Source organism: Bos grunniens, chromosome 28 (genome assembly GCF_055505025.1).
Source record: "Bos grunniens cultivar Pamir isolate PY7600 chromosome 28, Bosgru_T2T1.0, whole genome shotgun sequence".
NCBI classification, from domain to species: Eukaryota; Metazoa; Chordata; class Mammalia; order Artiodactyla; family Bovidae; genus Bos; species Bos grunniens.
In genome coordinates this window covers 36,004,093-36,030,819 of record NC_141192.1, presented here as the reverse complement: position 1 = coordinate 36,030,819, position 26,727 = coordinate 36,004,093, and the positions used below count along the sequence as shown (strand labels likewise).

Here is a 26,727-nt window from a genome sequence, read left to right as displayed (position 1 = left end):
GAATTCAAAAGATGCTTACTGAGTAGGTAAATGTATGGAAGATGATGGTAGGGAACTTTCTGTTCCTTGGGCAGTGTTTGAACAAGCATAACCTGCTTTTGTTCTGAGTCAATTTTCTATTTTTCTATTGCTCATTTTATCTCGTTTCTATCTCATTTTAACTGGCACATTCTTTTTTTTTTTAATAATTTCATTTATTTATTTTTGGCTGTGCTGGGTCTTCGTTGTTGCATGGGCTTTCTCTAATTGTGGTGTGTGGGCTTCTCATTGAGGTGGCTTCTCTTTCGTGGAGCACAAACTCTAGGCACACAGGCTTCAGTAGTCACGTTTCCTGGGCGCTAGAGCACAGGATTAGTAGTTGTGGTCCACAGGCTTAGTTGCCCTGCAGCATGTGGGATCTCCCTGGATCAGGGATCAAACCCATGTCTCCTGCATTAGCAGGCAGATTCTTTACCACTGAGCCACCAGGGAAGCCCCTTATTTGGCACATGTTTTAACAAACTGTACAGCTTCAGTTAGTTCCTGGTCTTGCAGTTTAACAGTCAATCTCACTTTTTCCATATATAATCTAAAATTTAACTTAATAACAGGATATTTAAGTGTGTGTATCTATATCTGTCTCCAGATTGTCACTTTTTTAAATGTTAAGGAGGATAAGTATAAATGGATTTTAGATACTTGACTGTTCCTTTTGGAACTGACCAGACATTAGAAATTGTCATCCAAAAAGTTTATGCCATTGCATCTTATTCTATTGAAGTAGGTAGAACCACTCATTATCAGGAATACTGAAGGATGTTATTCTGCCTAAGTCTGGGGACTTTTAAGGATGAACTCTAAATGTGAATGATGATGGCCTTTCTTGGGAAAATCAACAAAAGGTAATTCATTAAAGAGAGTAAAAAAAACAATATGGAGTGTCTAACCAATGGAAACACTGTTATTGGCAAATTGGAATCCCAATTTATTATGTAAAAAGGAGATTTTTCTAGACTGGAAAGTCCAGAAAAGGATTTAAAAGCATAAGGGGGCTTAAGTATATCAGAAAAGTAGCATTTCAAATCAGTGTTAAAAATGACTTGTTCATCTGTACCATTTTTCTAGATTCCATATATATGCATTAATATATGATATTTGTTTTCCCTTTCTGACTAATGTCACTCTGTACGACAGTCTCTTGGTCCATCCGTGTCTCTGCAAATGGCACAGTTTCATTCCTTTTCTATGGCTGAGTAATTTCCCTATATGTATATTACACTTTCTTTATCCATTCCTTTGTTGATGGACCTTTAGGTGGCTTTTATGCCCTGGCTATTGTAAATAGCACTACAGTGAACTTTGGGGTGCATGTATCTTTTGGAATTAAGGTTTTCTCTGGGTACATGCCCAGGAGTGGGATTGCTGGGTCATATGGAAGTTCTATTTTACTTTTTTAAAGAAACCTCCATACTATTTTCCATAGTGGCCAGAATGAGAAGGAAATCCAATAAACAGGGGTTATGCATATACATATAGCTGATTCATTTTGCTGTATGGCAGGAGCTAACATGTAAAGCAACTATACTCCAATAAATTTTTTAAATGGATTATTCAGTAAGTATTTTATGGGTGACTGAGTATCCATCTGGGAAATAAAGGCTTAGTCTTAATATATATTGTTGAGGTCCTTTAATGGACTGGAACCTGGTGGTCCGTAGTCGACCGATAAGAAAGTAGAGGGAAGGAAGCTGATATTCCTTGGTTTACGCAGAAAGCCAATAAAGCCCCTGCACAGGGCTTGCTCTGTTCAGGAAGGCCTCAGGTGCCCTCTCGATGGGGTGAAGGCACAGAGCGCCTTCTTGAGAGGGTCTTAGAAGCCCGGGCAGGAAAGTGAACTCAGAGAGCCTCTGCGCTCCAGGGGATCAGCCTGAAAAAGAGAGGGAGAGAGAGAGAGAAAGACAGACACGGGGGCCAGAGCTCTGATGGAGCAATGGTGTTTTAATCAACATGGTGTGGGCATATATACTGTTTTACAAGGTAGTTATTCTCAGCAAAGATAAAGATTAAAATTCCAGACTTAGAAAACATAGGCGATCCATATTAAAGAAAGAGAGAGTTGTAAACAATCACTTTTACCGTATGGTTCACAAGAAGGAAGAAGGTACTTAATCACAGTGTAGAAAAACTAATGAAGGAAATGCCTGAATTCCTCAGCCCCCTGGAGAGGTTTGCCTCTCCTCTTAATTCTTGTATTCAGGAATTAATCAGGAACTGAGAATTCCTGACAGATCCAAAACAGCACACAGGAAGCCTCCTGTTAAATGCTTCCTGACAATATATGGCCTCCCTGACCCTTGTTTAGGAGAAGGCAATGGCACCCCACTCCAGTCCTTTTGCCTGGAAAATCCCATGGGCGGAGGAGCCTGGTAGGCTGCAATCCATGGGGTTGCTAAGAGTCGGACACGACCGAGCGACTTCACTTTCACTTTTCACTTTCATGCATTGGAGAAGGAAATGGCAACCCACTCCAGTGTTCTTGCCTGGAGAATCCCAGGGACGGGGGAGCCTGGTGGGCTGCCGTCTTTGGGGTCGCACAGAGTTGGACACGACTGAAGCGACTTAGCAGCAGCAGCAGATCCTTGTTTAAAAAGCGTGGATATTTCCTTGAAACAATTTAACAAATGGGTAATCTCTTTCTGGTGGTGGTTCAGTAGCTCTGTGGTGTCAGACTCTTTGTGACCCCATGGACTGTAGCCTGCCAAGCTTCTCTGTCCATGAGATTTTCCAGGCAAGAATATTAGAGTGGGTTGCCATTTCCTTCTCCAGGAGATACTTCTGACCCAGGAATCAAACCCAGGTCTCCTGCATTGCAGGAAGATAATTGCATTGCAGGTGGTTTCTTTACTAACTGAGCTACCAGGGAAGCCCAATCTCTAAGTATTATATAATATTTTTAACTTGTGTTTTTGAAGAGATTATAAACTGCAACAATAAAGCCCAAATCTAACAGAAAAGTGAAAAAGGAATATTTTCATAGAAGAAAGGAAGTACAGATATCCATAAAGCAGAGGAAAAAGGTACTCAAATGCAATTGTATTAAGAAAAATGCAAATTAAAACTATAAATGAGATCTCATTAGCATATTAATGGACAACTCTGCTGGAACAGGCATGGGAAATAGGCAGTGTCATCCTTTACTTATGAGAATATAAATGATTACCAGCTTTAAAGACATTTGACAATATTTGTCAAACTCTAAAATGTATATCCCCTGTGACCCAGTAATTGCCTGTCTAGGAATTTATCCTACAGATGAAGGTTACATTTCAGTTCAGTTCAGTCACTCAGTTGTGTCTGACTCTTTGTGACCCCATTGACTGCAGCACGCCAGGTCTCCCTGTCCATCACCAACTCCTAGAGTTTACTCAGACTCATGTCTGTTGAGTTGGTGGTGCTGTCCAACCATCTCATCTTCTGTCGTCCCCTTCTGCTTTCAATCTTTCCCAGCATCAGGGTCTTTTCAAATGAGTCAGTTCTTCGCATCAGGTGGCCAAAGTATTGGAGTTTCAGCTTCAGCATCAGTCCTTCCAGTGAGTATTCAGGACTGATTTCCTTTAGGATGGACTGGTTTGATTTCCTTGCAGTCCAAGGGACTCTCAAGAGTCTTCTCCAACACCACAGGTCAAAAGCATCAATTCTTTGGCACTCATTTTTCTTTATAGTCCAACTCTCACATTCATACATGACTACTGGAAAAACTGTAGCTTTGACTAGATGGACCTTTGTTGACAAAGTAATGTCTCTGCATTTAATATGCTGTCTAGGTTGGTCATAAGTTTTCTTCCAAGGAGCAAGCATCTTCTAATTTCATGGCTGAAGTCACCATCTGCAATAATTTTGGGAGACCAAAAAAATAAAGGCTGTCACTGTTTCGAATTGTTTCCCCATCTATTTGCCATTAAGTGATGGAACCAGATGCCACGATCTTAGTTTTCTGAATATTGAGTTTTAAGCCAACTTTTTCACTCTCCTCTTTCACTTTCATGAAGAGGCTCTTTAGTTCCTCACTTTCTGCCATAAGGGTGGTGTCACCTACCTATCTGAGGTTATTGATATTTCTCCTGGTAATCTTGATTCTACCTTTTGCTTCATCCAGCCCAGCGTTTCTCATGATGTAGTCTGCATATAAGTTAAATAAGCAAGGTAACAATATACAGCCTTGATGTACTCCTTTCCTGATTTGGAACCAGTCTGTTGTTCCCTGTCCAGTTCTGACTTGCTTCCTGACCTGCATATAGGTTTCTCAAGAGGCAGGCCAGGTGGTCTGGTATTCCCATCTCTTAAATAATTTTTTCACAGTTTGTTTGTGATCGACACAGTCAAAGGCTTTGGCATAGTCAATAAAGCAGAAATATATGTTTTTCTGGAACTTTCTTGCTTTTACGATGATCAAATGGATGTGGCCATTTGATCTCTGGTTCCTCTGCCTTTTTAAAATCCATGTTGAACTTCTGGAAGTTCACAGTTCATGTACTGTTGAAGCCTGGCTTGGAGAATTTTGAGCATTACTTTACTAGCGTGTGAAATGAGTGCAATTGGCCAGTAGTTTGAGCATTCTTTGACATTGCCTTTCTTTGAGATTGGAATGAAAACTGACCTTTTCCAGTCCTGTGGCCACTGCTGAGTCTTCCAAATTTGTTGGCATATTGAGTGCAGCAATTTCACAGCATCATCTTTTAGGATTTGAAATAGCTCAACTGGAATTCTATCACCTCCACTAGCTTTGTTCGTAGTGATGCTTCCTAAGGCCCACTTGACTTCGCATTCCAGGATGGCTGGCTCTAGGTGAGTGATCACACCATCATGATTATCTGGGTTGTGAAGATCTTTTTTGTGCCGTTCTTCTGTGTATTCTTGCCACCTCTTAATATCTTCTGCTTCTGTTAGGTGCATACCATTTCTGTCCTTTATTGTGCCCATCTTTGCTTATTATTAGTGTTTCCCTGGTATCTCTAACTCTCTTGAAGAGATCTCTAGTCTTTCCTATACTATTGTTTCCCTCTATTTCTTTGCATTGATCACTGAGGAAGACTTTCTTCCTTGCTGTTCTTTGGAACTCTGCATTTCAAATGGATATGTCTTTCCTCTTTTCCTTTGCCTTTTGCTTCTCTCTTTTCACAGCTATTTGTAAAGCCTCCTCAGACAACCATTTTGCTTTTTTTGCATTTCTTTTTCTTGGGAATGTTCCCGATCTCTCCCTCCTGTGCACAAACCTCCTTCCATAGTTCTTCAGATACTCTGTCTATCAGATTTAATCCCTTGTATATATTTCTCACTTCCACTGTATAATTGTAAGTATTTGATTTAGGTCATATCTGAATGGTCTAGTGGTTTTCCTTACTTTCTTCAATTTGTCTGAATTTTCCAATAAGAAGTTCATGATCTGAGCCACAATCAGCTGCCGTTCTTATTTTTACTGACTGTATAGAGCTTCTCTATCTTTTGCTGCAAAGAATATAATCAATCTGATTTTGGTATTGACCATCTGGTGATGTCCATGTGTAGAGTCTTCTCTTGTGTTGTTGGAAGAGGTGTTTGCTATGACCAGTGCGTTCTCTTGGCAAAACTCTATTATCCTTTGCCCTGCTTCATTCTGTACTACATTCTGTAAGTTATAGTGCATATGTTCAATGTATGAGGTTATTCATTGCAGCACTGTTTGTAATAACAAAAATTATGAACAGAAAATTGGGTTAAACACTGTGACATATCCAGTGAATGAAACACTTCAGAACTGTTGAAAAATAAACCAGCTGTATATGAAGGATAGTGATCAAAGTCACATTGTGTATCAAAATTATATTGTGAAGTCAAGATAGAAAATTATGGAAAACTGTCTCTTACAGCTAACCATTGAGTAGAAGGAAAGCACCAACATGCACAAACACACACACACACACAAATCTGCTTTAGAATATGCATAGATTCTAGCAGGACAGCCGATAATTAGTAGCAACCAGTTCCTTTAGGGAAAGGAACAGAAGTTGCAGAGACAGGATTGGAGAGAGACTTTTCAATATTTTCCTTTTTGTTTTTGAAACGTTAAATTTTCAAATGTCCTACTCATTACTCAGTAGTAAATAATTTACAAGCAAGTAAGCTTTCCTTTTGCTTGAAAGCAAAAGACCTCTCTGCATATAAGGGGGACTGTTGTACCTCATTCCCAGCTGCTATTACATTGGATTATTGTGGACACAGGGAAGGGATTATTGCAACTTATGTTTGGTTTTGTTTTCCAGGACGTTGTTGGCTTTAGGATGTCATGTGGGTATATCAGATGAACATGCTGAAGAAAAAGTGAAAAAAATGAAGCTGCCAAAAAAGTAAGTTGAATGTCTGAGCAATGTTAGATGGTCCATGCTTTACTTTAGTGTGACTGCACCCACAGGACTCGCAGTGGAATCCTAGATTCCTTGCTTACACATAAGCTGTAAAATTCAGATTCAGCATTGAAACATGCTGCATTAATGTAGGGGCTTCATCGAGTTTATGGTGGTGGGGTGAGAGTTTCCATCACAGTGCCCAAAGGGGAAACAGGCTCACAAAATATTTGATAGTATGTTATGAGTAGGTTATTTTCCTTGTGTGTGTGTGAGCACACGTGTCCACATCCTTATTGTATGTGGTTTCCCACTTTTCATCAGAAAATGTATCGTTTTATTCATTTTCACAAAGAAAGTCTATTTGAGGAGGAGTTATGAAGTCAGTGTTACCATGCCCACTTTAAGATGAGAAAACTGAGCCATGGGATGCTCTGGGAATTATTTTGCCTACTGTACTGCAGCCTCTGTGACCTTGTTTTAACTTCTTAAAACTTCAGCTTTCTTACCCCCTCACAGGTATTAATAAGGGAAGTTTTAGGGATTAAATAAGTGCTTAATGAATTATAGCTGTTTCATTATGTTACTTTTTTGTTAAGTATTCAAACCACTCTTTTGGGGCCTGTGTCTCATAAATAGCATGCCTGGAAGTTTGCCAAGTTACTATCATGGAGATGAAAACAAAGTACGCATGAGTGAATGAGTGCAAGTCGCTCAGTCGTGTCCGACTCTTTGCGACCCCATAGCCTATACAGTCCATGGACTTCTCCAGGCCAGAATACTGAAGTGGGTATCCTTTCCCTTCTCCAGGGGATATTCCCAACCCAGGAATCGAACCCAGGTCTTCTGCAATGCAGGCGGGTTTTTTACCATCTGAGCCACATGGGAAAACCAGGGTACACATAGCTATTCCATAATTTTCTTCCGTCACCCCAGATAAACATAAAGTATAAATAGTGTGCTTGCTATGCAAATGCGAATTCTAGCAGATCCTTTAGGCCAACAAACATTTTTACTCAGGTCCTCCATTTTAAGAAAGGTATTAAAAACACATTGTACAAAGTTGTATAAAGTGTATGACTAATTTTTGAGACCAAAACCATATACAGTAAGTCCTGCATATATAAACCTTCAAGTTACAAATGTTCAAAGATGCAGATGTGTATCTAGTTCCAGCAAGGAACCAGAACCTGTGCCATCAAATGTCAGGCATTAGTGAAATTGCAGCATGCTCTCCCCTCTGTCTCCTGTTGCTAACAATCCTTCAGCTCTACTGTCTCCTACCCCCTCTCCCTCCTCCAGTCAGTAATTCTTCTTGCCCGTTCACTCGACGCCAGCCCCTGTATGCCCACTATTGGACTACTATACTTTTCAAGGTACTGTGCATGCTTGGTTGCTAAGTCGCTTCAGTTGTGTCCAACTCTTTATGACTCTATGAACCATGGCCTGCCAGGCTCCTCTGTCTATGGAGTTCTCCAGGCAACAATACTGGAGTGGGTTGCCATGCACTTCTCTAGGGGATCTTCCTGACCCAGGGATCAAACCTGTGTTTCATGTCTCCTGTATTGGTAGGCAGGTTCTTTACCACTAGCACCACCTAGGAAGCCCTCAAGGTACTGTACTGTAAGATTAAAAATCTTTTCTTTATTTTTTGTGTTTGTTTTTCATGTATTATTTGTGTGCAAATATTATTACAGTACCATATAGCGATTGTGTTAGATAGATACCTGGGCTAAGTTTTTTGGACTTAGAAACTCACTCCTAATAGAACTCTTTTATATGTAGGGGGCCTATTGTATAAAAGGAAACAAACAGAAACACTGTAACTAAAGTATTCAATGAATCAAGTGACAAATGTAACAGCATCTGTAGCAGAGCAGACCAAATAGAAGAAAGAGTAAATGACCCAGAGGATGGAATAAAGAAATAATACAGTTACCAGAGGAGGGGACACTTAAGATTAAAAGAATGATGAAAGCCTATAAAAACTATCATATTCTATCAGAAACACAAATATCTGAATAATTGGGTTTCAGGATAGGAGAGGGAGAAGGAGACAGGGAATTCATTTAAAGAAACTATATTTGAGATCATCTCAGGCTTGGGGAAAGACTTGGACATACAAATCCATAAAGCTAAAAGAATGCCCTATTATCTCAATGTAAAAAGACCTTCTCCAAGATGCATGACAGTGAAACTGTCAAAAATCAATGAGAAAGAAATCATCCTACATAAAACTAGGGGGAAAGAAAGTGACCTACAAAGGGATCCCATTAAGCTATTAATTGATTTCTCAACAGAAACTCTATGGGGCAAGAGAGGATGGAATGACATGTTCACAGTGTTGAGAAATAAAAATTGCCAGCCAAGAATACTTTATGCAACAAAGTTGCCTTACAGATATCAAGGAGATGTAAAGCCTTTCCCAGACAAAAGCTGAGGGAGTTCACCACCAATAGACCTGCCTTGCAGGAAATGTTGAAAGGAATTCTTCAAGCTGAAATGAAAAGATGCTGATCAGCAACAAAACAACATACAAAAATACACACTATACTGGTGTTAGAGAAACAAAGACAGTCTGATGTAGAGAAGTATTAGGGTGGTGTATCAATCACTTCACTGTAGTACAAAAGTTAAAGGAAGAAAATAGTAAAAGAATTATGTGTGTTTAGTCTCAGTCTTGTATGACTCTTGTGACCCCATAGACTGTAGCCTGCCAGGCTTCTCTGTCCATGGGATTCTCCAGGCAGAATACTAGAATGGGTTGCCAGGGTATCTTCCTGACCCAGGAATCGAACCCAGGTCTCCTGCATTGCAGTCAGACTCTTTACCGACTGAGCTACAAGGAAAGCCTGTAAAAAGAATTATAGTACCATAAATATAAATTATTAATGAATGCAGGCATAAAAAGAAGTAAATTGTATCATCAGTAATGTAAAAGACAGGAGAAAAAGTTGGATCCTTTATAGGTGAGTTGCTATTAGCCTAAAATGGACTATTTTACCTGTATGATATTTTATGTAATTTGCAAGGTTACCACAAAAGGAAAACCTAGGATGGATTCACAAAGACCAAGAAACAGAAAACAAAGCATACCAACATGGAAAATAATTTATGGATGTTGACACAGACAGAAGGAAAAAGAAACAATGGAAATAAAAAGTAACCAGAGAGCAATTAATAGGATGGCGTTAGTATGCTTTTGCATGTCAATAATTACTCTAAATGTAAATGGATTAAATTCACCATTCAAAAAGTATAGAACAGTTGGATGGATTAAAAAAAAAAAAGACCTAACTGTACACTGCCTACAGGAGATCCATTTCAGATTTAACAACACATGTAGATTCAAACTGTAGTTGGAATGATGTGCTTCGTTCCCTTTTTGAAAATAGGCAATCTGAGTGTTGGTTTTTTTCCCTGATAATACAGATCATCTCTCTAAAAATCTGTGAGGACTTTTACAGAATATGTGATTCATTGTAGTTGTTTTCCTTCTTCTCCCTCTTCCTCCTCACCCTCCTCTCTCAACAAACCAGCAGGCAACTGAATAGTACAGCACATTACTGTCTATTCTTAAGTTTGTAAATCTTGCCACATTGGTTATAAAATTAACTCTTGACCCACTGCAGAGTTTGATGAGCAGAGTCCAACTGCTGAAGGAATAAAGTAAAACACAACTGAAAAGGAACACATTCCCAGATACTGTGGTTCACAATATCTATATCCCTGAGTAACTGAGAATTTTTTTAAAATCTGAAAGTTTAAATGAAAGTGCAGTTCTTATCTGAGTACCAACGCCTGTTATTCACACTTTGTTAGCAATTATCTGCTGTTAAGTCAACCCCAAATGTAGTAGGTCAGAACCTGGTTGCTTTATATATCACTGGGAAGTAAGAGATAGTGCTGAGTTATGAAAAAGTATATTAGAATTATTTGAGAAGTATTTAAGACTAGTGCTAAATTCCCTCCCTCCTGCACCACAGTCTCACTCTGATGATGTAAAACCACTATAGTGATGTGAAGTTGAAGTGTAACTGGTATCTCTCAGGCGTATTGGGGCAGATACAAGGTTAAAAATGATATTCTCGGTGTTCATGTATGTGTATACATTTTAAATGACTTTCAGAAATGAATGCTTAGATGGAGCCAGAATATGCAGACCCGTATTTATGTAGTGCATATAGACACAAGCCCACACACAAAATTCAGTGTCTATAAATATTTACCTAAATGAAAAAGTGTTACAAATGCAGCTGGATTTTCTTTCCAGAAGTATGAGGCACTGTGATTGTGAAGAAAGAAATATTTATATACTCTTTTTATTTGTAGTGAGTAAATTTCACAGACCACAAATTTTAAAATGTGCCAGCATGTAATGTTCTTCATTTGTTCTCATTGGACTTAATTTCCTATTTAAACCCAATGGGCCTTGCAGCCAGATTGCAGCTTGTTAGTGAAAACCTAGTCCTAGTCTGTTCAGTGCAAACTCAATTGAAATCACAGTTTTCTGTGTTTATTCTCACCTTTATGTTTTGATTTCAAAGGTCATCTTCTGAAAGCACTCTTTCTCTGTCTCCTTAAAATTGCAGCCTATTTAAAATTGTGCTTTCTCTCCTGTCCCCTTTTCTACTTGATTTTTTTCTGATAGTATTTAAATATCGTCTAACATACTATTATATTATGTTTATTTTGCTTACTGCCTTGGTCTTCATCTAAACATAATTATCTATAAAAATAGATTGTTTATCCATGTTATTCAGTGATGTATCATTAGTTCCCAGAACAGGACCTGAAACATTTGAGTACAGGATAAATCTTTGTTGTTAAGTTCGAATTCAAAGCTTACCCTCTTACTCCCAGGGCTGTGTATCTTTGGGACACTCACCTGATGGGGAGGAAACATTGGGTCCTTGGGCATTCTCTTTTGAGTTTGCTGTCAGGAACTGAAAGACATCAAAGAAAACCAGAGCCAGACAGAAGTTAAAGGCATAAAGACAAATTTTATTCCAGAACTATTACAATAGGGGAAGAGAAACCTCAGTAGTCATACACTGGGTTGGCCAAAAAATTCAGGTTTTTCCGTGAGATATTATGGAAAAACTCAAATGAATTTTTGGCAAACCCAAAACAGCAAGGACAAGTGGGGATTTGTAGACAGGACCAGAGTTAGGGGTCAGTGGATGAAAAATTACTAAGAGGTAACATCAAGGAAAAGGGGGATTCTGGTAAAACAAAATTTGTAGGATTGTTGCTAATGGCAGATCAGAGTGATAGGATGTCAAAGGTGGCAGATGAGGAATGTGATCAGATATCATGAGTAGGGGATTTCCACCAAACTGACCTAAGCAAGAGTCTTGCTAAAACTAGACTAAGCAAAACAAGATCAAATCCTACGATTAGAAGCCAGGTCAGAAAGAGGATTCAGAAGAGCTTGAGTCAGGTTTGGTCAAAGGAGATTCTTTATGAATTGTCTGCATTTACCTCTTCTGACATCTTACTGATTTTGAGTGGCCTTCGCCTACAGCTGTTTGAAGCAGTATTTTGCTTTCCCAGCCGGGGATTAAAGTCAGGTCTCAGTGGTGAGAGCACTGAATTCTAGCCACCAGACCAGTGACCAATGTGACAGGGTCCCTGACCCATCGGCTTTGTTGTAATGAATCCCCACAAAGAGACAGAAAGTAGTGAAACCAAGTGTTTATTAGGAGAAAAAAGGTACATGTGAATATACTCATAGGACAGATTCAGAGAGTTGTGCCCTCTGGGTAGTTTGAATCACTTTTATGGAGCATTTCTTCTGGGTTTCCTCTGGACAGTCCTCTTGCTTTGCCTGGCTCTGGGTCCATCTGTAGTATTTCTCAGGATCCTCCTGTGTGTGTGTGCTCATCTCTTAGCCAAGATGGATTCTAGTGGGCAGGGTAACATCACTGACTATGGCGTGATAGCCCTTCCTTTTTGATCTGCACGGAGCCCTTCTATACATATATAGTCGGGAAGGTCTCCTTGACTTTGAGAATGAGGAAACTGTAGTCTCTTTATCTTTTATCTGGACAGGGCTCAGCACCTCTAAATATTCTCCTGCTGTTGTCCTCATCTTGAAGTATCTGTCCACAGGGGACGAACTCCAGCTACTCAGCTTGGGGTCCGTTTATCTCCTGCCTCATTTTGGGATGCATGTTTTCCTGACTGATCTTTGGACCACACACTGAATCTTTCTTCCTCGTCTCTTTTGAGTCCTCCAGGTCCTTGCTGTGCTTTCACCTCCACTCAGGCCTCTTTTGGAGGTTGGAAACCTAGGAATACTGTCTTCGGCAACTTGAGGACTTTAGTCTCTTGGCAGAGGGAGGAGGGAAAGTTGCCTGGCAGCCTAGTCTTGGTTTGGTGCCAAATCTGTTCTCCTGAATCTGTGCTACACAAGGGTTTGGGTGTGGGAGATTCTGGAAACTGACCATTCTCCTGGGTCTAATCTGGTAAGTAAGCCAGAAGCTCCCTTGACTGTGGGATCTATCTGGTCTCCATCTGGGCAAGCAGGTTGAGAACGCTGAATTCCTCTAATTCTCTCCTCCTCTAGGCTCTGAAACCTTCATCTAGCACATCAGGTTCTTGCTCTTTTAATATTCAAAAGTAGAGCTATTCATATCAGAAGGCCTTTCTCTAAATACTGTTGTCCTTTGTGTGACTTTTCAAAGCCTATTCTAAAAACCCAAAAGCCAAGAATGGTTTTTTTGATCTTTCTTGAAATGATCCTCTCTTGATTTGTTTCAAAGGGGATATGGAGTACAAAGAAGAACTTGGAGTAAAAAAGGGATTAAAGATGGTGGAGGCACAGGGCATGTCATATTACATGTTTATTTAAAAGCAAAATGGGGATTTCCCTGGTAATCCAAGGGCTAAGCTCTGAGCTCCCAATTCAGGGAGCCTGGGTTCAGTCCCTGGTCAGGGAAATAGATCCCACGGCAACTGAGACCCAGTGCAGCCAAATCAGTTCAGTTCAGTTGCTCAGTCGTGTCTGACTCTTTGCGACCCCATGGACTGCAGCACACCAGACTTCCCTGTCCATCACCAACTCCAGGAGCTTGCTCAAACTCAGGTCCATACAGTTGGTGATGTCATCCAACCATCTCATCCTCTGTACTCCCCTTCTTCTCCTGTCTTCAGTGGTTCCCAGCATCAGGGTCTTTTCCAATAAGTCAGTTCTTTGCATCATGTGGCCAAGATATTGGAGCTTTGCTTCAGCATCAGTCCTTCCAATGAATATTCAGGGTTGATTTCCTTAAGGATTGACTGGTTTGATCTCCTTGCAGTCCAAGGACTCTCAAGAGTCTTCTCCAACACCACAGTTCAAAAGAATCAGTTCTTTAGCACACAGTCTTCTTTACGGTCCAGCTCTCACATCCATACATGACTACTGGAAAAACCACAGCTTTGACTAGATGGACCTTTGTAATGTCAAAGTAATGTCTCTGCTTTTTAATATGCTATTTAGGTTTGTCATAGCTTTTCTTCAAAGGATCAAGCTTCTTTTAATTTCATGGTTGCAGTCACCATCTGTATTGATTTTGGAGCCCAAGAAAATAAAGTCTGTCACTGTTTCCATTTAGTGACAACCAAATAAATAAATAAATAAATTGTTTTAAAAAAATATATGTAAAGAGAAGAAGCGAAGTAGTAGAAGAAACAGATCCTTTCTAATTTCTCAACTGAAATTATTCTTCTGTATTTGTTTTCTGGAGGTTTTTTTTTTTTTTTTTTTTTTTTTTTAATATTTTCAGTCTCCTTTCTTTAAGAATGTCAGCCCAGCACCATTTTTAGTAGCTGTGCTTCTAGCAAAACTTGTTCTGAATATCTGTGGTATGCAGTCATCTGAGATTTTCCTATTTTTTCCAAGGTACTTGGAGGTCTGATTTGGTTTTGAAATTTGCAGCTAACATCCACTGAACTTGGACATAATCTTTTCATGTTTACTGTGCATCTTTCACAATGTAATGACTTCCAAGCTTCATTTACTCTGATTCATACTAAACAAGTAAGCTTGAGAGGTGGGAGAGGCTGGAAAAACAGAAAAGGCTTATCCTTAGTGTTTTGGGTATTCTGCCCTGTTTTTGTTGCACTACTTTAATTGGCCCTTGAGTGATATTATACTGAACACAATAAAAAAAAAAAAAAAAAACTCATTAGGAATTCCTGCTTGGGGAAAAAATGTGGATCAGGTGGGAATGAAGCACAGAATTGAATTGCTGCTTCACATGACCATTCACCCCTGGGGCCAAGTGTTATCAGTTGTTTGTTTACATCTTTGATAATTCAATGCAAATGAAACTGGAAGTTAGTCAGTCCTCCCCCCCACCCCAACCCTTCCCCCTCACCAGGCAAAGAAGTTTTTAAAAAGAAATTTTGCTGTAAGGAAACTGATGCTCACAGTGTTTATGTGATTTGTTAATCTCACTAAAAAAAAAATTTATTATATATCACATCAAATAAAACTAACAGCTAGTAACTACAAAAGAACTCTGATACTTTGAAAATGACCATACTGAATGTATTTGTTTAGTACCATATATTCCTCATAACCTAATTTTGCAAAAAGATTGATGGTTTTGCATCTTAGAGTATGAAAGTAAAGGAAGTTAAAAACTACAGCTACTAGACAAATACATGACAGAAGAGATCTATTGACTGATTCTGGCAGAATTTTCCCTGAAAGCTTGAAAAGGTAGGATACATTACATAGATGTCTTTAATATGAGCTAAGTATGTTTTCAGTTCAGTTTAGTCACTCAGTGGTGTACGACTCTTTGCGACCCCATGAATCGCAGCACGCCAGGCCTCCCTGTCCATCACCAACTCCTGGAGTTCACTCAAACTTACGTCCATCGAGTCGGTGATGCCATCCAGCCATCTCATCCTCTGTCGTCCCCTTCTCTTCCTGCCCCCAATCCCTCCCAGCATCAGGGTCTTTTCCAATGAGTCAACTCTTCGATGAGGTGGCCAAAGTATTGGAGTTTCAGCTTTAGCATCAGTCCTTCCAATGAACACCCAGGACTGATCTCCTTTAGGATGGACTGGTTGGATCTCCTTGCAGTCCAAGGGACTCTCAAGAGTCTTCTCCAACACCACAGTTCAAAAGCATCAATTCTTCAATGCTCAGCTTTCTTCACAGTTCAACTCTCACATCCATACATGACCACTGGAAAAACCATAGCCTTGACTAGACGAACCTTTGTTGGCAAATAATGTCTCTGCTTTTTAATATGCTGTCTAGGTTGGTCATAACTTTCCTTCCAAGGAGTAAGCGTCTTTTAATTTCATGGCTGCAGTCACCATCTGCAGTGATTTTGGAGCCCCCCAAAATAAAGTCTGACACTGTTTCCACTGTTTCCCCATCTAATTCCCATGAAGTGATGGGACCAGATGCCATGATCCTCGTTTTCTGAATGTTGAGCTTTAAGCCAACTTTTTCACTTTCCACTTTCACTTTCAACAACAGGCTTTTTAGTTCCTCTTCACTTTCTCTCATAAGAGTGGTGACATCCGTATATCTGAGATTATTGATATTTCTCCCAGCAATCTTGATTCCAGCTTGTGCTTCATCCAGCCCAGCGTTTCTCATGATGTACTCTGCATGTAAGTTAAATAAGCAGGCTGACAATATACAGCCTTGACATACTCCTTTTCCTATTTGGAACCAGTCTGTTGTTCCATGTCCAGTTCTAACTGTTGCTTCCTGACCTGCATATAGGTTTCTCAAGAGGCAGGTCAGGTAGTCTGATATTCCCATCTCTTTCAGAATTTGTCACAGTTTATTGTGATCCACACAGTCAAAGGCTTTGGCATAGTCAATAAAGCAGAAATAGATGTGTTTCTGGAACTCTCTTGCTTTTTTGATGATCCAGAGGATGTTGGCAATTTGATCTCTGGGTCCTCTGCTTTTTCTAAAACCAGCTTGAACATCTGGAAGTTCACGGTTCACATATTGCTGAAGCCTGGCTTGGAGAATTTTGAGCATTACTTTACTAGCATGTGAGATGAGTACAATTGTGTGGGAGTTTGAGCATTCTTTGGCATTGCCTTTCTTTGGTATTGGAATGAAAACTGACCTTTTCCAGTCCTGTGGCCACTGCTGAGTCTTCCAAATTTGTGGGCATATTGAGTTCAGCACTTTCACAGCATCATCTTTTAGGATTTGAAATAGCTCAACTGGGATTATATCATCTCCACTAGCTTTGTTCGTAGTGATGCTTTCTAGGCCCACTTGACTTCACATTCCAGGATGTCTGGTTCTAGGTCAGTGATCACACCATCGTGATTATCTTGGTCGTGAAGATCTTTTTTGTACAGTTCTTCTGTGTATTCTTGCCACCTCTTCTTAATATCTTCTGCTTCTGTTAGGTCCCTACCATTTCTGTCCTTTATCAAGCCCATCTTTACATGAAATGTTCCCTTTGTATCTCTAAGTTTCTTGAAGAGATCTCTAGTCTTTCCCATTCTATTGTTTCCCTCTATTTCTTTGGTTTGATCACTGAGAAAGGCTTTCTTATCTCTTCTTACTATCCTTTGGAACTCTACATTCAGATGCTTATATCTTTATTTTTCTCCTTTGCTTTTTACTTCTCTTCTTTTCACAGCTATTTGTAAGGTCTCCTCAGACAGCCATTTTGCCTTTTTGTATTTCTTTTTCTTGGGGATGATCTTGATCCCTGTCTCCTGTACAGTGTTACGAACTTTCTAACTTTCGTCCATAGTTCATCAGGCACTCTGTCTATCAGAGTCCCTTAAATCTATTTGTCACTTCTACTGTATAATCATAAGGGATTTGATTTAGGTCATCCCTGAATGATCTAGTGGTTTTCCAAGTTTATTCAATTTAAGTCTGAATTTGGCAATAAGAATTTCATGATCTGAGCCACAGTCAGCTCCTGGTCTTGTTTTTGCTGACTGTATAGAGCTTCTCCATCTTTGGCTGCAGAGAATATAATCATTTTGATTTAGGTGTTGACCATCTGGTGATGTCCATGTGTAGAGTCTTCTCTTTTGTTGTTGGAAGAGGGTGTTTGCTATGACCAGTGCGTTCTCTTGGCAAAACTCTTTTAGCCTTTGCCCTGCTTCATTCTGTACTCTAAGGCCAAATTTGCCTGTTACTCCAGGTGTTTCTTGACTTTCCTACTTTTGTGTTACAGTCTCCTATGATGAAAAGCACATCTTTTTGGGGTGTTAGTTCTAAAAGGTCTTGTAGGTCTTCATAGAACCATTCAACTTCAGCTTCTTCAGGGTTACTGGTGGGGCATAGGCTTGGATTACTGTGATATTGAATGGTTTGCCTTGGAAATGAACAGAGATCATTATTAGTGTAATTATTAATGACATGCCTTTTCCCTAGTATTTGGGCTACAAAATTCCATTTCCCAAGAATTGTAGCCATTGTTCCTTTATTTCTTTTGAATTTCTGGAAATCAATCTGAAACTTTACTTGGCATCATTTAACTTCCAAGATTCACTTCGATTGCATTTTATTCAAAAGCTTCATTCTTTGTCCTTTTCTAATCGCAAAAAGAAAATAGTTTCTATTAGTAGTTGGGTGATCTTTATGTACCTAATTAGATTGTATTAATAAGATGAAATGGACATGATTTGCTAAAGTACACTTATGTACTTTTAAAAATCTCATTTTCGTATAGTGATTTTGATTCTTACTTTGTCATGTCCTATGAATGATTTTGTAAGTCATTATTGATGCTACTAATAAAAGCATTCATGATGTCACCATTTTTAACATACTGAGGTTGAAGTCTTAATTTCAAAGATATTTGTATTTATTTTTTACTGTAAAAGACGAAGTACAACAGTGTGGAAATAAGGTTCAGGTGAAATGGGTATTAGTAACTTTAATTTGAATGGGATTATTTGCCTTTTAAAAGAACTACTTGAAACTTTAAATTCTTTCTTACACAAGACTATGAAGGAAAGCTGGTACAATGAATTATAGTCTACATCTAAAAATGAATGTGAACTAATTATTGGGTCATTTCAAATCAATAGATGCAAATGAATCTCCATAGGCTTTCATTGTGATTTCAAATTATAGCAACTCTAATAGATATTGTATATAGTGAGAGGAAAATTTAGAAAGTAAAGAGAAATGCTTATTCCAAAATTATGGCATGTACATATGGCATATGTCATTCTACTCTACAGACATACAATAGTATGTGTAGTTACTATAGACTAGTAGAATTTATCTGTAAGTTTTTACGGAAAATACCCTTCAAAAATTCCTCTCCCTTTGACATTGCTGACAAGTCTACTACTGGAATTGATCACAAGAGGAGTATCTTTCCTCTTTTTAGAAAACATATATCACTCAGTAAGGTGGCATAGGCTGTAATCAATTCTTCACAGAATTGATTCACAAAACTTGACCATGTCTGTTACAGCTAGGAGGGATCAGGACCATGGGAAAATTAGAGAAGAAAGAATTATGTGCTGGGTGATATTGGGGAAATTCAGGAGAAAGGGGTGAGCAACAGAAGTGGAAAGGGGTTGAGTACAAAAGACCAAGTTCTTTATCATTGCCCCCAACTCTTCTTCCAGCAAATAATGTTAAACTTGGAAATTAGATGATGGTGGGCTTGATCACCTCTTGGTACATTTGAAATGTATTGAGTGCTTTCTTGAAGAAAATGTTTTCCAAGAATTTGAGTATAGACTGTGCTTACAGTTGACAGATTTGTCCTTTTAAACATACAGATTCTATAAAAGGCAGTGATTTGTATGAGTGATTAAAAAGTCCCACGTGGGTTCTTTATAGAAAAATAAAATGTATTGTTAATTACCCAAACATGCAGAGTTCTGATTTAAAACAACAAAATTTCATGTCAATAAATTAAACTGTGGATGCAAATGAAGTGACATAGGTAATAATTAGCCACAATTTTTGCAATTGCTAGACCAATCTGATCTACTTAAACAAAACAAAATGTTCTTTAAGAGTTCTGGCTATACATAAATCTTTTCTACAATGCAAGATGTCTTACAATGAAGTAGAAGTTATTTAAGGTAAAGTCAACTTTATTCAACTTTAAACTATTTATTTCTGTCATACACAGATTCAATCAGCAGGTTTTTATTGAATATCTACCACATATCAGGCACTATCTTAGGTTTTGTCCCTGATATTAAGGAGCTCACCTTTTAATTTGGCTAGCCATAAGCCAGAATAATTAGAAGAATAAAGATTATTTATAGTTTTATGTTAGACTATTTTCTCATGTTCTGGGCATTTTTTTTTAACTTAGCATAATCATCTGGCAAATTTTCTTTACTTTGTTTGCACCAAAGGAGAATCTTTGAGGTGAAGATGCGTATCTTTTTATATTCATTTTGTACATAAAGTGAGTCCTTTTGAAAACTGTAGATTGAAAGGCTGTTCTCTGCCAGGCACTCTTCTAAGTATAATATAATTAGAAAAATGCATCAGAAGCAGATCCTGACCCCAAGGCATAGTTGATGGTAAGGGACAAAACAGTGACAGAGAATGAAAGAGAACCAGCTGTACAGTAGGCTTTGTGCCAATCTCTCTAATAGGTGAGGCAGATGTCTCTCTGTGTGTTTGTGTGTGTGTGTGTGTAGTGTAGCAGTCATATTGCCCTAATATACGTGTGTGCAAAATTTTATGTTTTCTTTATTTTTTAAATTTTATTTGTTTATTTATTTTTGGCTGCATGGGCTCAACGGCACATGGACTTCAGTAGTTGGGGCTCGCAGGCTCTGAAGCATAGGCTCAGTAGCTGTGGCAAACGGGCTTAGTTGCCCAGCAATGTGTATGGTCCTCCCAGAACAGGGATGGAACCTGTATCTTGCATTGGCAGGAGGATTCTTAATCACTGGACCATGAGGGAAGTCTGAAAATTTTTATATTTTCAATTTTCTATTTCTCCCCCAAATTAAAAAGTATACTTGTCTTGATACCTTTGTGTATGGTCCTCCCAGAACAGGGGTGGAACCTGTATCTTGCATTGGCAGGCAGATTCTTAATCACTGGACCACCATGAGGGAAGTCTGAAAATATTTTATATTTTCCATTTTCTATTTCTCCCCCCAAATTAAAAATTATACTTGTCTTGATACCTTTCTTCTCTAGCTCAAAGTGTGGAAATAGCCTCTGGTAAGCATTCCCTAAAATCCAGGCCTTAATCATATTTTAGATGATTACATGCCTGGTATTTTCTAGTCTTTGTCTTATCTAGAGGCTTCCTAAAATTATGTAACTTGGAATGGCAATAGAAAAATAATGTATGAATGTGTTAGAATTCCCCTGTAGAATAATGGACAGCTTGTGTCTGAAAGGATACACAGATTTCTGAAATAAATATTACATGAATATAAGATATGAATGTTGAAACCTGAGGACTTAATAGAAAGAGAAATTCATTAAATAATTTAATTACTGATACTTTGATTTATGCTATACCCAAGCATCAACTGTTTGGGATGTTCTCCTCAAATTTGAGAGAGAGGTATTGCTTCATTTCTGTTTTGGTGATGTAAAAATGAAAACATAAAGATCACGTGGTTTTTCCACCTCATGAGTTTTTAGTTTAAGTGAAAGTGGTCCATGCTTGCTGACCAGGCACATCACCACGGGTCACCACTGTGGGCTGTGCTGTGCTGTGCTTAGTCACTCAGTCATGTCCCACTCTTTGCAAGCCCATGAACTGTAGCCCTCCAGGTTCCACTGTTCATGGGGATTCTTCAGGCAAGAATACTGGAGTGGGTTGCCATGCCCTCCTCCAGGGGATCATGCCAACACAGGGATTGAACCCAGGTCTCCCACATTGCAGGTGGATTCTTTACCATCTGAGCCACCAGGGAAGCCTAGGAATACTGGAGTGGGTAGCCTATCCCTTCTCCAGGGGATCTTCCCAACCCAGGAATTGAACCGGGGCCTCCTGCATTGCAGGTGGATTCTTTACCAGCTGAGCTACCAGGGAAGCTCATTGTGGTCTATGGAACAATAAAAATTAGAAACAATTGGAGTTAAAATATCAATATAGGAATTTCTCAACCTTGATTTTTTTTGGACAGGCCTATTGTCTATATCTTTGGCTTTGCTTTGTAGTTACCAACTGACAAGTGGATACAAGCCTGCCCCAATGGACTTGAGCTTTATTAAACTCACCCCATCTCAGGAGGCTATGGTGGACAAGTTGGCAGAAAATGCTCATAACGTGTGGGCTCGGGATCGAATTCGACAAGGCTGGACCTATGGGATCCAACAGGTATGTGAGACCGTAGCTCTACAGCACATGCTCTGAGATTGACTCAAGTGGGGACTAGTATAATTTGTAACAGAAGAGATTAAATAATGACTACATTGAAACTCACATCATATAGATATCTTTAATGTACATATGCACTGAAGCACTTGTTTATTGCTGGACTCCAGAAGTCAGACCTCCTCAAGTCTGGTTTTTATCACGAGGCAGCCAGTGAATGTTTCCAGACCAATGATTAATAATGTGGTTTTGTGACATTTCTCTGAGATTGTATTTTAAGACAAGTACGTAAAATACAAGAACATCAAGATAAATTAATAATAAGAGAGGTCCATAATTTCACATTTAACGCCCCTTGGGCCAGATGAATTTCATAATCCAGATTTTTCAAATGGTGGTAAAATGAGGTTGTTCCACAGTGCCCTCAGCAGAGCAGCGGACTATGTATAAATTATTCTTTGTTCAGCAGTGTAGACTGATGAAACCAAGAGTGATAAAAAAAAGATAATCAACAGCCTTCCATCAATGCAGGTCATTTTTACCACCAACTGAGTTTTTATTAAGCTTAATTAAAAAAGATTCTTGTTCTAGATTTCAGAATCATGGACCTCTGGTTTTAAAAGTTTTTTAAAATTTTGTGTGTGGCTGCTCTGGGTCTTTGTCGCTGTGCCTGGGCTTTCTGTAGTTATGGTACGTGGGTGCTGTTCTCCAGTGCAGTGTGCAAGCTTCTCACTGCAGTGATTTCTCTTGTTGTAGACTACTGGCTCTAGAGGCACAAACTTCAGCAGTTGTGACATGCAGGCTTAGTTTTCTTGTGGCATGTGGGATCTTCCCAGACCAGGGATCAAACCCATGTTCCCTGCATTGGCATGCAGATTCTTAACCACCGGCCCACCAGGAAAGTCCATGGATCTCTATTAATGGTCGCACTCATGAGAATAACTAACAGTCATTGGGTCTGTATGGGGACAGCAAAACAGAGCAAATTTTAGCCTTGTCTCTTAGTGACTGTGTGACCTTGGAGTGGCTGCTTAAATTCTCTCTGTGCCACTGTTTCCTCCTCACTAAATTATTGAATTTCAATATATAACATATATGAGAAAGGCTTAGCACCTAACAGATAGTTCAGAAAACTGCTATTATTATTAAATGGCAGTCACTATGTCGAGAGGCTTATGTGTATTTTCTTACAATGATTCCATGAAGGATGAACAATTTTTATTAGCAATTCACATGTGTTAACACAGGGAACTTGAAAGCAGTTTGTCCAGTGCTACCCAGGTGGCAGAACCAGGCTGGGAAGCAAGCCTTTTGCCTCCAGAGCTCAAATTCTCCTCTTTCTTGTCACAGTGCTTCTTGGCAGCTCATGGTGGGCAGTACCTTTACTTAAAGCTTTTCAGGACTAAACTGGATTGTTACTTAACAACAGGATAAAGACTAAATGTCGATTTGATATTTCCAAAATTCTTCTTAGCCCACAAACTTTTGTCATTTCAAAGGCTAAGGAAAACTGCATAGCCTTGCTATACTTCATAAAATAAGCTATTCTTGCATTGAATTAAAGTTGTTGTAACTGAGGGGATTATCAATACTCAGCTGGCTTCAGCATTGTGTGTGTGTGTGTGAGAACCTGAGCCATATGCCACAGGGGGATTGGGGGGTCCTCACTGTTTTTTTTGCCAAAGGAGTGCTCCCTTGCCTTGCAGACCACATGAGTCTGTAGGACAAACCAGGACCCCTCTGCGCTCCATCTCTTCCATGTGAAGGTGGATCCTCCTCGTAAAAGCACAGGGTTCTGTCTGAGTTGGCCAAAGCTCTCTTTGGAACTGTGTCCACCCTTTCTCCCAGCTTCCACCACATTCCCCACTGACAGAACACAGTTTTGCTGGATTATCTGAATGAGCATTGTCTTTAATTTTTCATCACCCTCTATTTAAAATAATCTGGTTCATCATGGGATTGTAAACTCCTTGAGAGCAGGCGTTTGCTTGAATTTCTTCTGTGTCTCCAGCATACTAGAGTTCAAGCACTCATGTGCATGGAAACCCCTGGAGCAGCTTCTTTGTATAATCAGATCCCCAGAACACCATGTCCAGAAAGTGTGATTCATCAGAGGCCTGTGAATTCTTCTCTATGAAAAGCTAGGGGGCAGCAACCATTTTGAAAGGGAGGGGTGCTGGGTAATGTGGCTTGAAGCTGTTTATGGTGCTTATTTCTTTGGGGGTGGCTTTGGAGTGGGATTCCCCAGTAAGCAACCCAGATGATTTGAACACTGGTCCAAATGGTCAGGTAGTCAGTATAAGGTATTACTACAGATTTGCTAGAGAAGGGGAAGAAGAAATTGGGAAACACTTTTCCTTGTTCCTCCCCAACCAGAACAGATGCTGTCCACCAAATAGCTTATATGTTTTGGAGAATGTTTGGGAATATATACAGCCTTCAAATTGTTCTTCATGCTAAGATAAATTGAGATTGAATATGCCTCCTGGTGGATGGCAATGACACCCCACTCCAGTACTCTTGCCTGGAAAATCCCATGGATAGTGAAGCCTGGTGGGCTGCAGTCCATGGGGTTGCTAAGAGTCAGACACGACTGAGTGACTTCACTTCACTTTTCACTTTTATGCATCAGAGAAGGAAATGGCAACCCACTCCAGTGTTCTTGCCTGGAGAATCCCAGGGACGGGGGAGCCTGGTGGGCTGCTGTCTCTGGGGTCCCACAGAGTGGGACACGACTGAAGCGACTTAGCAGCAGCAGCAGCATGCCTCCTGGAATATGGAAAGTTTGATAAAATCTGCAGCAGTGAATGAATGCAAAGAAGTAATTTCTTAAGTGTTAGAAAGACTCGCAGTCTTGGGGCATCTCCACGGCCCAGATTTTGTATTTACTCTTAAATTATCCTTTTGTTAAGATGATAAGATAGCCTGCCTTCTTGCTTGGTCACTGCCATTTTAATCATGCTTTAAACTTGGAGCCTCTTTTATAAAAGACAAATTGTGAGGTTTGTAGTTCTTTTAATACTCCCACTATTACCAGGTTTACCAGTTGATGGAGTCAGTTTATTATTTTTTTAAGCCATTTGAGGTCGTGAGGTGGCCATCCACACACTGACTTTTCTCTGAGGAAGGGACAGCTGCCTTGTGTGGTACATTGACTCAAAAGTCAGAGGGATGATGGTTACTAATTAGGCTCTTTTTGTAACAAAGACCTGTCAGTCAACTTGGCAAGGAAATGGTAGGTTCTCTTAAGTTAGTCCATTGCCTTGTGATCTTGACAGATGGATGATGGTTATTGAGATCATTAAAGTTGGCTTTTGTTATTGCTGTTATTTTTACATTTTCTTTTCATGGAGAGAGCCTGATTTACATTGATCAGTGACTCACTTGATAGATTCTTCATACTGGGAGTATTTCACTAACTCCTACAACCTGGAAAGACAAAGGGAAGGTACAATATCTACCTTCAGACACTTTATATTTTGATGTATTTGGTGGCTGTGTCATTTCCAAATGCTGTTGGTTGTCCTTTGATGATCACATACATTTCTTTTTCCTTCCTGTAGGATGTAAAGAACAGAAGAAACCCTCGGCTTGTTCCCTATGCCCTTCTAGATGACCGAACCAAGAAATCCAATAAGGATAGCCTCCGTGAGGCTGTGCGCACACTGCTGGGATATGGCTACAACCTGGAGGCACCTGATCAAGATCATGGTATTTCCATTTCACTTTCTTCTCCTCTCGTTGCAAAATCACACTGTAAATTCTTTAAAGCCAGATGCATGAATAAAAGGGAGTGTGAGATAAGAGTCTTTTATTTGAAGCATGTGCCTCAGGCCAGGAGTTTAGGGAACTTTTGTCCTGAAGGACACTTAAAGGGCTAGATCATCTCTCAGCAGAGTGACTCAGGACCTCAGTGATTCTGCAGAGGGGAAGAAATGACGTTACCTTCTCAAAGAGTCTGAGGACACAGTTTATTCTGTGATTCTTATATTGCCCCTCAATCCCACTCACCTCACCAGCTCTCTTTCAGAAGAGCTGGTTGTAGTTGTTGATGGGAGGACAGTAAGTCCTCTGCATATGAATCCCCAAGTTGCAAACTTTCAAAGTTGTGGATGTGGGTTCACATGTCCAGTCACGTCAGGCATGCGTGACGCGGCAGCTTGCCCTCCGTCTCCTATCACTGACGCTCCTTCAGCTCCAGCATTTCTACTTCCTCGCCCTCCTCCAGCAGTAACTCTTCTTGCCTGTTCACTTGATGCCAACCCCTGTATCCAGCTGTTGTACTGCACTACTGTACTTTCCAAACTTCTGTAACGTAAGGGTGACAGTCTTTTATTTTTTGTGTTTATTTTTATGTATTATTCATGTGAAAAGTATTCTAAACCTATTACAATACTATATAGCTGACTGTGTTACTTAAGTGCCTAGGCTAATTTTGTTGAACTTATGAACAAATTAAACTTGTCAACATGTTCTCGGAATGGAACTCATTCATATGTGGGGAACTTACTGTAAATCTAGGATGATGAGCTAGTGTTTTCTAAATCTTCATTATTTAGACTCTCACATATAGGCCATAGTAATTAATTAGTGCAATATCTTGCTTTAAGGAAAAAACTCTAGAACAGACACTCAATAAATGTGTTGAATATATGGATTTTTAAAGGGTTTATGAAGAACACATTTCCTTTGAATAATACCTTTTAAGAATATGGCTTAAGATAGTCAACCCCTTAATCATTTGCTCCTGTGGTTTAATCATTTGCTCCTGTGGTTTGAGTTATGTTAACATCCATATTTTAAAATTGCCAAAAATGACATCAGTTGTGTGTTTCATTGCAGTGCCTATATTTCTTAGTAGAAAACTCTTAAGATCTATGCCGAATATTCTCTAATGACTAATATTTTTAGTGTAGTATCTCTGCATAGAAATTCAACCTTAAATAGTAATGATTGCTTATATAATGTTACTATGTGTAACAAGTGAATATTTATATATAGTTATCATGTGTCATCGTTGTTCAGTCGCCCAGGCATGTCCGACTCTGATTGCGTGGACTGCAGCACATCAGGCCTCCCTGTCACTCACCATCTCC

At 39.5% G+C, this 26,727-nt stretch overlaps 1 protein-coding gene across 13 annotated transcripts in view; it reads left to right on the top strand.

Annotated features, from left to right (window-relative positions):
* Positions 1 to 26,727, top strand: part of RYR2 (ryanodine receptor 2) — an 820,811-nt gene that overhangs the window by 480,915 nt on the left and 313,169 nt on the right. For all 13 annotated transcript variants that reach the window (XR_015157121.1, XR_015157120.1, XR_015157122.1 and 10 more), the window contains exons 25-27: positions 6,279 to 6,362; positions 21,475 to 21,634; positions 25,195 to 25,342. Coding sequence is in view for 10 of the 13 variants with exons in the window: in XM_086382784.1 (XP_086238910.1) it covers positions 6,279 to 6,362; positions 21,475 to 21,634; positions 25,195 to 25,342 (392 nt within the window). In the remaining 3 variants the exon portion in view is untranslated. The remainder of the gene's footprint in view (positions 1 to 6,278; positions 6,363 to 21,474; positions 21,635 to 25,194; positions 25,343 to 26,727) is intronic.